This window comes from Carassius carassius, chromosome 11 (genome assembly GCF_963082965.1).
Source record: "Carassius carassius chromosome 11, fCarCar2.1, whole genome shotgun sequence".
NCBI classification, from domain to species: domain Eukaryota; kingdom Metazoa; phylum Chordata; class Actinopteri; order Cypriniformes; family Cyprinidae; genus Carassius; species Carassius carassius.
This window is the reverse complement of record NC_081765.1, coordinates 34,061,059-34,079,650: the sequence shown is the minus strand read 5'-3', so window position 1 is coordinate 34,079,650 and position 18,592 is coordinate 34,061,059. Positions and strand designations below refer to the sequence as shown.

General features: G+C 38.2%; 1 protein-coding gene across 8 annotated transcripts in view; it reads right to left on the bottom strand.

The window, feature by feature from the left end:
* Window positions 1–18,592, bottom strand: part of LOC132153238 (NACHT, LRR and PYD domains-containing protein 12-like) — a 66,104-nt gene that overhangs the window by 31,885 nt on the left and 15,627 nt on the right. For 2 of the 8 annotated variants that reach the window (XM_059562620.1, XM_059562624.1), the window contains exons 1-4: window positions 928–1,077; window positions 702–781; window positions 455–568; window positions 66–179 (exon numbers count right to left, since the gene is read on the bottom strand). The exons of 4 other annotated variants lie outside the window; for them this stretch is intronic. In XM_059562620.1, coding sequence (XP_059418603.1) covers window positions 66–179; window positions 455–568; window positions 702–751 — 278 coding nt within the window. In that variant the 5' untranslated portion in view covers window positions 752–781; window positions 928–1,077. Of the gene's footprint in view, window positions 1–65; window positions 180–454; window positions 569–701; window positions 782–927; window positions 1,078–18,592 lie in introns of those variants that run through there. 2 more of the 8 variants (XM_059562617.1, XM_059562623.1) reach the window with 1 other exon arrangement.

Genomic DNA, 18,592 nt, shown 5'->3' with positions numbered 1-18,592 from the left:
AATGAGCACAGTGTATTTTATGTATTCTGTATCTTAAACAAATACTATTTCATGGAATATTATACCTGAGATCATTCTTTGTATCTTCACTCTTATAATCTAATGACTGATTCACAGATGCATCACTCCTCATAGACACAGAGCTGGACTCTGCTTCTGATCTCTTCTGATCAACTGAACTATAACAGAGAGAGATTAGAATCAATCCTCTGAAATACCATAACAAAGTACATACTCATATATTATTTAAACAATCACTTTAAATAACACTTCAGGATCATTGACACTACTTTATTATAAAATATTTTAAATAGAACTGAGTCCGTTCACTAATGCATCTCTCTGTGTAACTCTATATATGTTAAAATATCAAATAAAGATATTTAAAGATAAATATAACACTATTTTGAAACATAAAATGACATGTTGTAAAAATATGTACATACAAATGTACCTGAGATAAGTCTGTGTATCTTCACTCTTAAAATCAACTGGATGATCCATAGACCAATCACTCCTCATAGACACACAGCTGGACTCTGCTTCTGATCTCTTCTGATGAAATGAACTATAACAAAAGCGATTTAATTACATCAAGTACTTTTAATCAAAAACTCTCCATGAGTAGGCTTTTTAAATAAAATGGAGATTTCCATCTACCATCATTCAATGTGATTTAATAAAGTGTTTATTCAAAGTACCTGCATCCTGGTGAAACATATTCATCTGTAGATATTTGTGTGTCGTCCATGATGAAACAGAATCTGATCTCCAGCACTGACTGTGAATGGAAATACACAAACTCAAAAATTCAGCTGATCCCGAGAGAAACAGGATCATGACACGTGGCAATCACTCAGATACACAATGTCACAGGAAACTAAATGTGGAAGTCCCCTGTAAAGTAGAGAACTTAGCTCTCAGCACTCATCTTATTCACACAGATTCAGAGAATCACTGCCTTTCCATGAAGCAGCTACATGTAAAATCATGGCTTAGCTTTTATAATGGTTCCTATGAAACACTTTGATATTCCGTATAGAATCGGCTCTGGTTGTGAAGAAACATGAAGAAACATCAACTCTGAACTTTTACTTTCACTTTTTATTTGTGATGCGGACAATGGTGGTGTAACACGCGTGCGATCTCAAGCCTCATCCGGTGTTAAAAATAAACTAATGAAAATTCTTTAACAAAAATAAATAACATTTGTGTGTTTATTATGTTTATATATTATGTTATATATTAATTTGTATATTCATTAAAATTCATTGAAAAAGTAGCCCAAGCCTATGATGGCAACAAGCAACAGTAAAACATGAGTTAAGATGAATCAAATTGACAGTGAATGTCGTTTCAACTTATAAAACTGATAAAAAAAATAATAATAAATTTGGCATGGATTTCTTAGTCAAGTCAAGTCACCTTTATTTATATAGCGCTTTAAACAAAATACATTGCGTCAAAGCAACTGAACAACATTCATTAGGAAAACAGTGTCAATAATGCAAAATGACAGTTAAAGGCAGTTCATCATTGGATTCAGTGATGTCATCTCTGTTCAGTTAAATAGTGTCTGTGCATTTATTTGCAATCAAGTCAACGATATCGCTGTAGATGAAGTGTCCCCAACTAAGCAAGCCAGAGGCGACAGCGGCAAGGAACCGAAACTCCATCGGTGTCAGAATGGAGAAAAAAACCTTAGCATATATATTATCACCCGGAACATTTCTGTGTCCAAATGAAGAATTAATGACCATTTCTCCAGCCAATGCATAGAGACAGCAGAGAAAGTGTGAGAGCGTCTGTTTACCTCAGCAGCAATAATCTCACGTTCACACATCTGCAGCGCTTATTTCATCTTCAACCTTAGATCTTAGGTTAAGTTTTATTGAGTATTATAATTAATGCAGAAACACATACACATTCAGCAATACTACATTGACAAAGTTGCTTATATTAAACTTAAGACTGATGTATATCTGCGTTTTAACACAAATTAATGCTTAGTTTGAGGATCATAATTATTAATGAAAAAATTATAATAAATAAAAGTATAGACCAATTTGGAGTAGACTTCACAGTTGTCACATTGTCACAATGAAATTCATCAAAACATATTCTGTTTACATAAGAAGGACTTGAACATTGGCTTTGTTTGGGTTCCTGCTCATGTAGGAGATGAGGAAAATGAAACTGTTGATAAACGGGCTAAATTGTCATTGAAACAACAAACTGTGGATTTAAATGTCCCATTAAGTAGAACTGAGGAAAAGAGTATTATGAAATCTTGAATGATGGATAAATGGAAACAATACTTGGATATAAACGATACGGGTTGTCATCTTTATAATAGTTCCCTTGTTTGTCATATACTGCTCCACACTCCAGTCTGATATGCAGTGGTGGACAGTAACGGAGTAGCTTTACTTCGTTACTGTACTTAAGTACATTTTTCAAGTATCTGTACTTTACTGGAGGAGTTTTATTTTGAGTAACTTTTACTTTTACTTCACTACATTCAAAAGCATAAGATTGTACTTTTAACTTCACTACATTTCATAAAACATATCGTTACTCCCTATAATATATCACATGCTCCGACACGCAGAAGCGGTGTCTGATTCATCATGAACGAATGGAGTCTTTTCAAAATACACTTTTAAATCGGATCGCAAATCGCACCAAACGATTCGTTTACGAATTAGAATTATCCGATTGCAGCTGTTCTGGAGTCGACCACTCACTGATTCAAATGAACCGTTTAGTGCGAGTCTCCAGAAGTAAGAACCGGGAGATCTTGTGAGCGCACGTGCATCTGATGTTGCTAAAAGTAAGTTATTAATGTCGACATTTTGGATTAAATATTGTAACTGAAAATCATATTTAGGTCAAAATTGTCAGTTGTTTGGGAACTAAATCCGTTGTAAAGAGTGATCTATTTAAGCCCACTGAAATGCTCCAGTGCAGACGATGCAGACACATCAATCAGATTCTGTGTGTTTTTGTAAAAAAAAAAAAAAAAAAAATTACACAGATTAAGCACAATAACTCATGCACGTTCAAATTCCGTGCTGCCGTAATGTTAAGAGTTTTATTAAAATGCTACCATCCATGTCCCATGTAACGTCTGTTTTTATATTGTTTATCAACAGTAACATACATATGTATATTGTTTGGATTAACCAAACGAGTAGACAGACATGAATGTTTATTAATAACCATACTGAAAATAAGTAAATATTGTTAGCTGATGCTAACTCTCTAGCTAACAAGCTTGCTCCCAGACAGCACGTTCGGTCTTACCAACGTTGGCAATTGGAGGGCACCAGCGGCAAAGTATCGGAAGGGGTTTTTCCCCCTGCACACCAAAAAACTTAGGTGGGTAAACCATCGGCGGGATGAGTCTACAGCCACTCCAATTCATGCACACTCTGGAGATCGGCGGAAGAACCGTGAGGAACCATTTTGCCGATCCCGCTTCTTTTTTTTTCAAATTTTTTTTTTCACAATGCTGCTGCCTAGATCTAACCGTTGGTCCACATGTAAGCGCGAAGGTGTTGAACTTTTGTAAAATCTGTATGCCACAATTTATATGATGATAATACCCAACAAACATGAGACGTCCAAAACAGGTTCAGAAAAAAAGATATAAAAACGTTTGCAATTAAAACGACAAAATGAGTTCTGATTCAAAAAACGTAAACATATAGTCTTTGTGAGAAATTTTGTTTAGATTTAATGTTATCTTTATATAAATTAATTTTCAAGCGTGGGCTAAAATCTATACTGCATCTCTTTTGAGTAGAATTTTTCAAGTGTGATTTACAAAAGTAAATTGCCTTTTTTTTTTAACCAAGGGGGCGTTTAGGTGGCGCGCGCGCGCGCACGTTTTTATGCGCGTGATCAAATCTACACAGAAGCATCGCCTCGGTAGTAGTAACGGACTCTCTTGTGTTCAGGTATGTTTATCCATTTCAAACACAAAATTTTCAGGCCTGTATGTGTTTATTTTGTTTTGTGTACTTATTTTTTAATTGAAAAATATTCTTTTGTTGGAAAAACGTCGAGTTTTCTGAGAAATGTTTTCGATAAACGGATGACAGAAATTGGCGCCGGAGGATTAACAAACGTTAGCAGCTAACGTAACGTGTTTTTAGACTTGGTTAAGGTAGTTGTTTTAACTAGGCTAACTGTTGACTTGGTTTGTTATTATTAACTGACTGTTAATATGTTCGCGTATTAAATATTTTCACAAAAGCCCTGATTTATCGTCAGATAAGACACCTATATATAGAGTATAGATACTCTTTTGATCCTGTGAGGGAAATTTGGTCTCTGCATTTATCCCATCCATGATTAGTGAAACACACAGAGCACACAGTGAACACGCAGTAAGGTGAAGCACACACAAACCAGAGCAGTGCTACAGTGGCGCTCGGGAAGCAGTGAGGGGTTAGGTGCCTTGCTCAAGGGCACTTCAGCCATGGATGTGGGCATGGGAGAGCAGTCAAAGACAATGTAATACAGCAGGTTGTGAAATGGGATTAGTTAAATGTATCTTTTACTTTACAGATAACTAAACTGTCATTGTCTGGTGGGAAGAGTTTAAAGGAAACCGTTTGGAGAGTCTGCACAAAAATATTTGATCAGAATCTTTCAACCCAGCTGAACTGGTGCGGTAGGGGTCAGAAGACAGGCCTTAAATCACGGCCTGTTCATCAGGTACTCCTGAGTAAGTCCTACAATGTGTTGAAGCAACATTCTGTCACTATTTATATACTGTCCTCACACTATTCTCAACCAAATGTCTTTTAAGGTTTTTTTTGTTTGTTTGTTTTTTTTGTGTAAAATGCTCTGACTTTTCGGAAATTGTCTTTATAGAAACGAAGATACAGACTTTTGTGCTACAGTCTTATTTTTTCCCCTGTTGCTTTATTTATTTTTTGTTTAGGTGCTGTGTTAAGAAATCCGGCTCAACAAAATTCCACCGAGGCTGACATTGAGATGACCGTGAGAAACTGGCTGCGGCTGAGCAGGGACAGGAATGGGGGGCGGCAAAGGCGGGGCGAGCAAGCATCTTAAGGGAAATGATTGATAATTGATTGGACTGATTTTTCTTTCTATTATTTTATTTATTATTTTCTTATTTCTTATTTTTGTTGTTGTTTTCTGTGTGATTTGTAGAGTGTTAAAATAAACGATACTGCTTTTGCAAAAACAAAGTAAAAAATATAATAAAAAATAAATATAAAAAATATAATAAATACATTTTCAAGGTCATCTCCCGGTGCCCTCCTGTTTTTTTATTTTGTTTTGTTATTTCTCCTGGAAAACTCCTGTAGCCTAATTTGCATAACCATCAAACTTAATTTTAAAATCACTGATCCATTCTTTTTTTAGGTTAGACTGACATTTCCCAGGTTGTCAGATTGTGTATGAAATACACCCTACACATAAACAATCACTTACTTTAAATTTCAACTTTTTTTGTCATAAAACCTGGCAACTCAAATATAAGGAAGGGGCTGCAGACTGCACAGCCACGGAGTCTCGCATGCGTGGGCTAGTTGCCTACTTCTCAACTAGCTCTTGACAAATTGTTAGGGAATAAATTTTATGATTAACACATCACATAAACTGTTATTGAGTGTTGTTGATACACAATAGGAAACTTGTGTCCTTGGAACACAATCTGACAGCAGTTAGCCTAAACAAATCCATAAGACCTAATATAACGGTGGGATCCTACTAGAGCGGCGAAAAGCATTCTGACGCCTCGCTCCCTTTGACTTAACACTGGAACAGCTGAGTTTCAAGCATGCTGTGGCGTTTCCAGCAATGCAGCCGAAAATCAGCTGTTCCAGTGTTAAGTCAAAGGGAGCGAGGCGTCTGAATGCTTTTCGCCGCTCTAGTAGGATCGCCGGGTTTACGTTGGCTCACGGTCGGCGATCATGTCGGATTTACGTTGGCTCACGGTCGGCGATCATTCTAATGCCACCGTCTTCCCGATGTCTTGCCGATTAGCTACCGATCTCCATAAGACATCTCACCGAGGTACTTTATGTCGGGCAGGCACATGCGCCCCAACGTCGGCAAGATCTAATTTGTTGTCTGGGCTGGTGCTAAATTGAGGTAATTTTTATAAATAATGTCCAAATATTTTTATTCAACCACCTATATATATAGACTACATCTGGGGAGAAAAGAAAGGATGTGATGTTCTAACGCATTCTCATCCCAAGGCGTCATATACTGACACTCTTGACATTTCGTCAACATCCTACGCATATGGCACCCTCTAGCGTCAATATGAGACACAGATTATGGGTTAAGATTAGGGTTAGGGTTAGGGTTAGACCGCTAGGAGGCGCCTTCTGGCCCATTTTTATCTGCTTCTAATATTGACGCTAGAGGGTGCCATGTGCGTAGGATGTTGACGAAATGTCAAGAGTGTCAGTATATGACGCCTTGGGATGAGAACGGTCTGGATTTTCAGAACATGGTAACTAAAGTAATTATCAAAAGTGGGAAGGGATGCACCCCGTTTGGCCAGGGGTGTTTTAAACCACAGACAAGGTTTGAGAAGGAAAAAATCATTATGAAAATATAATTATATTTTCCTTAAAATGTTCTTCCTAACTTCAGGCCTTATTATCATGTCATGTTAACTGTGATGTTCTGTAAAACAACAAACTTGTAAATTTTAAATACTTTGTTCTTACTGGTGAAAATCAGATGGTCATCTCTGTTTTCTCTCAGGTACATCACAGTGTAAGCTTCACAGTTAACATCACTCTCATCAGTGTACATATCAACAACAAAATATATCTTGACTCCATATAGTGGTTATTTTGGAAAAAATCCCAGGTATTTTGAGCAGTAGGATTATAAAAAAATATGTGCCAATATAAAATTAAATTAAGTAGCCTATATAAAATTGCAAACATCTATCTGTCAGTACTTTTTTACTTAAGTACATAAAAAAATCGAGTACTTTTGTACTTTCACTTGAGTAAAATTGAAAAAGGAGTACTTTTACTCTTACTGGAGTAATATTTTATTATATATATCTGTACTTTTACTCAAGGACTTGATTTGTGTACTTCGTCCACCATTGCTGATATGTGGCGATAATGCAGCTTTAAAATTGTTTGTCAGCCACCAATCAAATCTAAAGAAGAAAACCAAGAAGAAAACCAAGACAGGGGATTATAGTCATTAGAATCATTACTCTGACACTTTTTGTCAGCATAATTTGGTTAAATTTACACACATAAAAGAATATAGTCTTTTTGATTTATTATTATTATTATTAGTAGTAGTAGTAGTATTTACAGTTTGTTTATTTGTTTTGAATGATTTTTATGGTTTATTTTGTCCTAAAAGCTAAATCCTGATCCATACTTTATTTCAGTCGATGGCGGTAATACACCAGTCAGTTAGGTTCCCAACCACAAATAGAACTTTGCCAAAGAAGAAGAAGAAGAAGACGTCACAGTTATGTCGCTTTCATCTGAGCACACATTGTGATGGCAGAAAAACCCTGGGAACAAGTGGAGGGAAATGGGTGTATAAACATATAATCTATGTACTTAACTTCCTTTGGATAAAAAAACTTGAAACTCCATTACTATGTTGCTTTGTAAATGTGTGACCTCTGTGTTATTTGGAGTTTTCCTCAGAGTAATTGTTCTATGGTAGTTTCACTGAAGGCATCTGTTTTTGACTTCCTTCTGGGCCTTTTAAAAGAAGCAAGATGAATGGCCACAAGAGAGCTGATTTTGTTTGGTTTCTTTTAAGCTTGAGTCTTTTGCATCCAACAATGCTACACTACCTTAAACTTCCATGCATTCATTTAACTTTACATCACTGATGCCTGAATGTTACATTCTACATTGTTTTTTTCTATAGTTTGATTTTGTTAAAAATGTTTTTTTTTTAAATCTACTTCTGGCTTTCTCATAACAAATGGGGCTCGTCCTCCTCGCAGTAGAATCCAATCAATGTGAGAATAATCTGGAAATATCTGAAAAAATTGTCATTTCATAGTATCTTGTAGTGTTTTTGATTCCTTTGTACGAGTTTGGAAATCATGTTTCTTTTACTACAAACACGGGTTGAGATTAAAAATACCAGTCTTAAAACCACAACTTGACACACAAGCATCAGTTACAACACAGGGATCATCAATTAGGTTTTGTTTGTTTTGTTTAGATCTTCAACCCAAGTCTTGGAGCAGTTCGTAACACAACACACTTTATTTAATTTTCAAAATAATATGTTATTTATTATTTTACATTATTGTTCAGATGATCACAGGGGCCAGATTGGATAACTGATGTACATTTTAGGCAATATATAGTGAATCCAAAATGATTCTGCACTCAGATTCATGGGCCATCATCTATAAAACAAGAGTGAAAGATGACACACATGACAGTGTGATGATGTGTGTCTCTGTGTCTTCAGTCCCTGGTGATTGTGTAACTGTGACATCTCTGTAGCGGCTCTTATTCAAATTCAGATGATCCTGAGGACACTGGACTGACGTCTAAATACTGAGAGTCATACAATAAAACACACAAACAGTCACATATAAGTATGAGATATTACTGCAATCACATCACATCAGCAGATCCATTACAGAAAAAAACAGTATATCCATAATACAGCCAGAGATATGAATGGAAAACTGATCATAGATTAGTAACAGTGAATGATCAACAACTCTGTCTTTATACAGTCATGAAAAATATCCACATACTTATAGATCATCACATAATTAAACAGTTTAAAGTACAAAAGCTGACATCTGAATTAGTATCTTATAATCTCCAATTACACACATAAGAGGCTGGTTATTTAAAAATAATATACACACAACATTCTAATATCTCCAGTTTATAATGTGGATCATCTTTCAGATCAGAAAGTAACTTCACTCCTGATTTTCCTAGTTTATTCCCAGTCAGATCCAGGTGTCTCAGATGTGAAGGGTTTGATCTCAGAGCTGAAGCCAGAACAACACAACCTTCATCTGTGACGCCACAATCTCTCAACCTGTACACAATAACACATATACATTTATATGCATTTAGCAGATACTTTTATCCAAAGCGACTTACAGAACATTCAGGCTATATATATATATATATATATATATATATATATATATATATACATTTCTTAAACCCACAACCTTTTGTGCTGCTTTGTTATTGACTCTGGTCTCAGAACAGGAGAGGTGATATAATGACAAGTATTGCCACAAACTGCTGCTGATAGAATAAGATTAATGCATGTTGATCCCCAATGCTGCTGTTTAAAACTGTCATGTGCTTCAGGACTGAACAGATACACAGAGCTCAATGTGAGATATTGTTTGATAGTGATATAAGGACAGATCTATCTGGAGAAACAATCAGTTGCTCCTCTAATAAACACCTACAGGAGGACATTTGATTCACATGAGCCATGTTCCTCATTACATCTCATTTATTAACTCTTGTGATCAAACACAGAATTGTGTCATGTTTGCAGCTTCTAAACAGAAATCACTAAATTACACATCAGTATCTCAACGTTCAGGTTAAATCTTTCTGGCATCTGTGAGAACACAATGAGCTCATGGGATTTCAGAAAAGTGGAAAATAAAAGAAAAAAATATTTTAATTAAATTTAATATTAAGTCATTAGAGTCATTTGTGCTGAGATTTAGATTTTTTATTGAACAATTATTTAACAAGCTTTAGTCTTAGAATTTACATTAGAGGAAAAATATATGAGATTATCAGAGAGATCTCACCATAGTGTTTCCAGTTTACATTGAGGATCTTCCAGTCCAACACAGAGAAGCTTTACTCCGAAATCTCCTATTTTGTTCCCAATCAGATCCAGGTGTCTCAGGTGTGAGGGGTTTGATCTAAGAACTGAAGCCAGAGCAACACAATCTTCATCTGTGATGCCACAATAATTAAACCTGTAGAGAACAATGACACACTCTTCACTCTCTCAGATCAGATCAGTTTAGCATTGAATCCATTGGTAAAGAGAAAGTACAAATCAATGTGTGATGGATCATTGGACTGAGATTTAAAATGTCAAAAAGTGAAAAAAATTATATATATATATATATATATATATATATATATATATATATATATATATATATATATATGTCAGTATTTTTAATCAAATTTTCTGTCTTGTGAAGACATTCATACAAATCTGTTTAATCACATGGTTCCTTACGCTGAGATTTATACTGTTATTTTGCTCTGGAAGGAGTAGTAGTAGTAGTAGTGTGTGTGTGTGTGTGTTTCTACTCCATCATCCAAGGATGGCAAAACCTGAGATCACACTGTGAGATTCAGACACCCACGTGATCTCATTTCTAAATGATAACGACTCCCTGAGTCTATATTAAACCTCTGATAAAGTGTTACTGGATCATTAAAATCTGTGTTCGTACTGCAGCTGAAACACTGCCGCAGGTTAAGAAACATCATCATCGTCTTTTCAACTACACAGTATTATTCTTACAATATATATATCTTACAGTCATTTATGTTATCATTGATTCAAACAACTTTTTTCATAATTTTAATATAAAAAAATGGTGTATCAAATATATTAAATATACACTACCAGTCAAAGGTTTTTGAACTGTTAAATGTGTAATGTTTTTTAAAGAAATCTCTTCTGCTTACTAAGCCTGCTTTTATTTGATCCAAAGTACAGCAAAACAGTACATTTTCTTTATGTTTGTACAAAAATAACCTCTTTCTAGTTGAATGTATTTTAAAATGTAATTTATTCCTGTGATTTCAAAGCTAAATTTTTAGCATCATTACACCAGACATCAGTGTCACATGCTCCTTCAGAAATCATTATAATTTTCTTATTTGCTGCTCAAAAAACATTTACAATTATATTATTATTATGCTGAAAACAGTTGAGTAGATTTTTTCAGGTTTCTTTGATAGAAAGCTCAGAAGAACATAATTCATGTGAAATAGAAATCTTTAGTAATAAATGTTTTTATTGTCACTTTTGATCAATTTAAATGATCCTTGCTAAATAAAATTATTAATTTATAACCCATCCACTAATCAAATAAATGTTATGCAGAAGATAATTATTTAAAAAGTCTTACTGTTTAAAAACTTTTGGACTGGAAGTGTATACTAAAATGTTTAATAATGCATTTAAATTAATGAAACACTTTAAATAGATTGCAGCAATAATATTTGGTCACACATTATTTTGTTTAGTTCAGCATCGTAGGAGAATCGAAATCCTATTTGAGACAAAAAAAAAATTGTGATTCTCAATTTATCCAGATTCGTGCAGCTCTGTGTGAGATATTATTTATATTTAGTGTAAATTATAAAAGATACTACTTACACCGCATTGTATACCAGTGTTTTAAAAAACTGTAGATAATAACATATTCTTTGTATATGATTTTATTCATTATAAACAGATCCTGCCTTGTGTCTATTCCTAGGGCCACTCCTACACTTAACACCTAATCACACTGAAGCTGCTGATCTGTGAAGCTGTTCTTGAAGGTGCAGGAAGAGAGTCACAGTTTTGAGTTTGTGTGAGGATGTGAGGATACCACATACAATTTCTATTATAGGCCTGTTGAATGCCTGTTGAACACTTTATTTCAATGTTTTTAATATTTTCAAAATGTTTTCTTTGATATATAAACAGCTTTTGAGCTAATATGCAATGAAAAATAATGAATAAATAAAATAAATGAATAAAAACAGAATGCAGATTTGTACTCAGGTTGGTCACCTCAAAAGCCTGCTGTCCTTACTCTCCCACGTATCAGACAGGTTCCTTAGTAATTTTGTTAGCTAACAGTCGAGCCTTTGCTAACAAAACGGGCTATTAGCACTTAGTGTAAACACAATCCATTTGTGTTTTGGTATTGTAAAAACAGCTTTAATATCAACACAAAAGTCCACACATGTACAAGAAACGAAGTCACACAGAGTTTTACTTTCTGTATCTTGATTGACAGTTGTTTTATCCGAACAGTAGTTAGTATTCCTTTCACAAACAATACCTAATATTTACATTTTGTATGGCTTTTTCTGACTTTCTTTGGGTGATTTGTTTTTTTACATTACAAATACTTTAGTGTGTCATATATTATCTTACCACAGTATTTCCAGTTTACAGTGAGGATTTTGTAGAACATCAGAGAGAAGATTCACTGAATTTCCCAGTTTATTCCCAGTCAGATTCAGATTTTTCAGATGTGAGGGGTTTGATTTCAGAGCTGAAGCCAGAGCAGCACAGCCTTCATTTTTGATGCCACAGTCACTCAACCTGTAGAGAACAATGACACACTCTTCACTCTCTCAGATCAGATCAGTTTATTTGAAGGTAAAAGTGTAGCTCGACAGCTAATTAATACTCCTATTTGTTCATTAAAATTTACACTCACAGTTCGGGTGTGAAAAGATTAAAATTTTAGCGCTTTGATTTTCCTACCCCTTTTGAGATACTTCTGTTGCTAAGCACACTTGTGCTCATGTAAATTATTCATGCATTATTGTCTTCTTGCATTATTGACAAACTATTTTCCTGTTTGCGTCTGTAAAGCTGCTTTAACACAAACAGTATTGTATAAAGCGTTTGTAAAGATCCACCCGCTGGCCCAAAAAGGCCAGGTTGAAGGTTATCTGCATATACTGTGTCTAACACTGTGTTTCTGCAAGAAATGATCTTAAATCATATTTTTGTTTCCCCAATTAAAATCGCTGCTTTCTGAATTAAATAGATTTTCAGTACCGAAGCTCTTTTTTTTTTTTTTTTTTTACCAAGTAGTGCGGTAGCTTACACACCTATCTGTTGTTAGAAAAAAAAAGAAAATCACATTTCAGATATATTGTAAACAAAGGGGAAAATAACACATGGCCTCGTGCTAAATTAAGAATTTGTGAATTAAAAAAAAAAACTTTAAAGTTTGATTTAAACCATTGATATGATTATATTATTTAATTATAATTTAAATATAATCAAGATTATATTTTCACATAATGTTCTTTGGGATGATTTAATGTAGAAAACAGTAAATCAGAAAATAAATCAATTTAGCTGGGTTTCCAAAGACATTCACATTGTGAATTTTGTAATCTGGGACATGTTGTGCTGAAGCATGTTGATGTAGCTAAGTTTGCTACATTTCCAAGGGGGGTAGCTTCAGTGTAGTGAAGCTTAATTTGCTGTAGAGTGGGGAGTACAGTGTGGGAACAGGAAAAAAAAACACCTCAGCAACATAAGCACATAATCAGTACAGCATGAAAAACACAGGACTTGCAACCGGAAAGGGGCACAGCACCGGATTGGTGACAGTTTGATTTGGTGAACTGGTTCAAGAAGATCTGGTTACACCGAGTGACTCGTTCGCGAACCGGATATCACTGCATTGCAGTGAACACGCTCACAACATACCCGGAAGAGAAGACAATGCTGAATATAGTCGTCGGTTTTTTTTTTTTTTTGACCAAAATGCATTTTCGATGCTTCAACAAATTCTAACTGATCCTCTGATGTCACATGGACAACATTGAATATAGATTTTATTACCTTTCTGGACATTGACAGTATACGGTACACAGACTTTTTGGGTGAACTAACCCTTTAAACTTTCAACAAATATGAATATTACTGTCACACACAGAAGACTACAGAGACAGAGATGGAATCAAAGCTTGAACGGTTTATTGAATGGGTGATGGTATATGAAAGATGAGGGATGGATGACAATCCAAAATTAAGCCACGGGCACACAGACACACTTTAGAGCCACTAGTTGCAGAAAGGTAGTTGGTTTTCCAAAGTATCCAATTGACAACGATGAGAGAATCCTCCAAGAGGCAAGAGAGAGTCAGGTTTAGTCCACACATTTACTCGAAGTTGCATAGACGAGGCCAGACAGTGACTGGGTGTTTGTGGCTGGCTTTTGTAGTGACTGCGTGATGAGGAGTGACAGGTGCTACAAATAAAAAGTCAGGTGATTGTGATCGGGGATAATTGGTTGTAAATGCAGGAGGACCTGTCAAATCTGGGACAGTACACCCCCTCCCCCCGAGTGTCCGCTCTTGAGGACTGCTGAGATCTCTGACTCTGACTGATGAATGTCCCGCAGGAGCTCTGGATCAAGGATGTCATCCTGGGGTACCCAAGAGCGCTCCTCAGGAACGAAACCTTCCCAGTCAACCAGGTTCTCCGGCCGTCCAACCCAAAGCCTGGAGTTCAGGAGCTACCTGACGGTGTAGATGGTGGCTGCTTCTTTGGGGGGGCTTCTGCACCAGGTCCTGTGAGGGAAACAGAAGTGACAGGTGAATGACATGGCTTGAGTTGTGACACGTGAAATATCGGGTGAATCCTGTAGTGTGGAGAGAGATGGAGTTGGAAGGCTACCGTATTGACCTCCTTGACGATGGCGAATGATCCAATGAACTTGGGACTCAGCTTCCGGCAGGGCAGGCGGAGATGGATATTCTGTGTCTATAGCCAGACCTTGTCCCCGACCTTGAAGTTGGGTGTCGGGGCACGTCTGGCGTCTGCCTGCCACTGGTGGCGACGAACAGCTGCCGAACAGCTGTTACCTCGAGATGGGGGCAAATCCGTGGCAAAGTCCACTCCAAGATGTGATCAAGGATGATGGGGGATAGGAAAAGGACAGAGTTTTCCAGAGGGCAGATGTTTTTGACATCACACACTCCTTACACCCCCTCATGAACCTTCTGATGTCCTCTGCCATGTGGGGCCACCAGAAGCGATGTTTTAACAGCGAGAGGGTTTGATGGATGCCGGGATGACCAGTGCCTGGAGAGACATGAGCTTTGGTTATTAGCGTTGTCCGATGTTGCAAGGGTACATACTTGTGACCAACTGGACAACCCAGCAGAGCATTAGACATGTCAGGGATGGTGTCCTCCTCACTCCACTCTATGGAACAGACGAAGACCTTTTCGGGCAGGATGGTTTCGGGAGGTGAGGTGTCATCCTCTGAGGAAAACAGTCTAGACAGAGCATCTGCCTTATAATTCTTATTACCCGGGCGGTATGAGATGGTAAAATTAAAACGGTTGAAAAAGAGGGCCCACCTGGCTTGTCGAGGATTTAGTCTCTTTGCCTTGCGTAGATAATGCAGGTTCTTTTGATCAGTCAGTACCGTAAACGGATGAATCGCACCCTCAAGCCAGTCGCCACTCCTCGAGAGCCAGTCTGTCGTCTGTCTGTCATCTGTCTGTCTGTCGTAATTCTTCTCCACTGGGTTGAATTTGTAGGAGTAGTAAGCACAAGGACGAAGACGAGATGGGTTCCCCTGCTGCTGAGAAAGGAAAGCTTTGACACCTGTAGAGGAGGCATCGACTTCCACAGTGAAAGACTTGTTAGGGTCAGGATAAATTAGAATGGGTGCCTCACAGAAAGCTTTCTTCAGCATATTAAACGTTGCATCCGCTTTGTCACTACAGTTAAGATGTTTGGGCTTACCCTTTAATGCAGACGTCAATGGGGCGATGATGACACTGAAGTTCTTGATGAATCTGTGGTTAAAGTTCAGAATCAGAATCAGAATGAGCTTTATTGCCAGGTATGTTTACACATACGAGGAATTTGTTTTCGTGACAGAAGCTCCGCAGTACAACAAAATGACAGCGACAGAACATAAAACACATAATAAAAGAATATAAAAATACAAAAAATACAAATAAGTAGATAAGGAATGACAATATACAAATTGACAATTGTAGGCACGTATATTACAAAAATGCAGTTATGTATGTACATGTATATTATGTGCAAAATTTAAGTGTATACTAAGTATGTGTGTTAGATAAATTAAGTGTATGTTTATATAAATATAAAGTGTAGTGTGTTCAGTGTGTATCAGCTGTTCATAAGATGGATTGCCTGAGGGAAGAAACTATTCCTGTGTCTGGTCGTTCTGGTGCTCAGTGCTCTGTAGCGTCGACCAGATGGCAACAGTTCAAAGAGGGAGTGTGCTGGATGTGAGGGGTCCAGAGTGATTTTAACTGCCCTTTTGCTCACTCTGGATAAGTACAGTTCTTGAATAGATGGGAGAGTTGAACCGATGATTCGCTCAGCAGTCCGGACTACCCTCTGTAGTCTTCTGAGGTCAGATTTAGAAGCTGAGCTGAACCAGACAGTTACTGAAGTGCAGAGGATGGATTCGATGATGGTGGAGTAGAACTGTTTCAGCAGATCCTGTGGCAGGTTAAACTTCCTCAGCTGGCGAAGGAAGTACAACCTCCGCTGGGCCTTTTTCACAATGGAGTCAATGTGAATGTCCCACTTCAGGTCCTGAGAGATAGTGGTGCCCAGGAACCTGAATGACTCCACTGCAGTCACAGTGCTGTTCATGATGGTGAGTGGGGGGAGTGCAGGGGGGGTTCTCCTGAAGTCCACAGTCATCTCCACTGTGTTGAGCGTGTTAAGCTCCAGGTTGTTGAGAGTGCACCAGACAGCCAGCTCTTTAACCTCCTGTCTGTAAGCAGACTCGTCACCGTCCTGAATGAGGCCGATGAGTGTGGTGTCATCTGCAAACTTCAGGAGCTTGACAGAGGGGTCCTTAGATGTGCAATCATTAGTGTACAGGGAGAAGAGCAGTGGGGAGAGAACGCAGCCCTGGGGAGCTGCGGTGCTGATTGTACGAGTGCTGGATGTGTATTTTCCCAGCCTCACTAGCTGCTGCCTGTCTGTCAGGAAGCTGTTGAGCCACTGACAGACGGAGGTGGGCACGGAGAGCTGAGTTAGTTTGGGCAGGAGGAGGTTTGGCATGATCGTGTTAAAAGCCGAGCTGAAGTCCACAAACAGGATCCTCACATAGGGGATGATGGTGGAGTGTTTGAAGCATGAAGGGACTTCGCACAGCTCCAGCGATCTGTTGAAGATCTTTGTGAAGATGGGGGCCAGCTGGTCAGCACAGGATTTCAGACAGGCTGGTGTAACACAATCTGGGCCTGGTGCTTTTTTCCTTTTCTGCTTCCTGAAGACCTGGCGCACTGCATCCTCGCTGATCTGTATTGCAGATGTGGGGGAGAGGGGGGATGCAGGAGGTGTGAATGGTGAGAGTGCTTGATTGGAGAGGTGTTCAGGATGGGTTGCAGGAGCTGTTAATGGTGTGAACGGTTGTTTGGAGAAGCATTCAGGGTTGGTTGCAGGAGTTGTTATTGGTGTGAACGGTTGTGTGGAGAGGTGTTCGGGCAGGTGATGGGTGTTCTTTCAAACCTGCAGTAAAACTCGTTCAGATTGTCTGCCAGTCGTTGATTTTCCACAGTGCTGGGGGGTGGTGTCTTGTAATTGGTGATCTTCTTTAGACTTTTCCACACTGATGCTGAGTCGTTCGAAGTGAACTGAGTCCTTATTTTTTCAGAATAATTCCTCTTTGCCACTCTGATCTCCTTTTCCAGTGTGTATTTAGCCTGTTTATACAAGACATTGTCCCCCTTCCTGTAAGCGTCTTCTTTGGCCTGACGGAGCTGTCTGAGTTTTGCAGTGAACCACGGTTTGTCATTGTTGTAATTTAGTTGAGTCTTGGTAGGAATACACATATCCTCACAGAAACTGATATATGATGTTACGGTCTCTGTGAGTTCATCCAGATCGGTGGAAGCAGCTTCAAAAACACTCCAATCAGTGAGGTCAAAACAAGATTGTAAATCCAGCTCTGCTTCATTAGTCCATCTTTTTACAGTCCTTAATACAGGTTTAGCTGATTTTAGTTTCTGCCTGTAGGTCGGTATAAGATGAACCAGACAGTGATCAGAACGTCCCAAAGCTGCTCGTGGAACAGAGTGATATGCATCCTTTATTGTTGTGTAACAGTGATCCAATATATTACTGTCTCTGGTGGGACAGGTAACATGCTGTCTGTATTTTGGCAGTTCACGGGAGAGATTTGCTTTATTAAAGTCCCCGAGAATGATTAAAACAGAGTCTGGTTGTTGTTGTTCTGTCTCTGTGATCTGCTCAGCGAGTTTCTGTAAAGCCAGACTTACTTGCGCTTGCGGAGGGATGTAAACACTAACCAGAATGAGCGAGTGAAACTCCCGCGGCGAATAGAACGGCTTGCAGTTGACAAAGTGCATTTCTAGATCAGGACAGCACATCTTCTTTAACACAGTTACATCTGTACACCACCGTTCATTGATGTAAAAGCATGTCCCGCCGCCGCGCGATTTCCCCGTTGATTCTGCGTCGCGATCCGCTCTAAACAGCTGAAAGCCCGGCAGATGGAGCGCGCTGTCCGGTATGACATCATTCAGCCAGGTTTCCGTGAAACACAGAGCAGCAGAGTGTGTGAAATCCTTATTTGTCCGAGAAAGCAGAAGGGTAGAGAGCGTAGATTTGCCAGATGGATGCTAGGCAACGGCGTTCGAAATCCGCGCTTCCTGAGTCTGACGAGCGCTCCCGCTCGCTTTCCCTGTCTGCGCGTCCTGAACGCTTGATCAGCGCCGCTGCTCCTCCGATAACAATGTTCAGTAAAACGTCTGAATAATTGAAATCTGGAAAAACATCTTGTGGTGCGTTC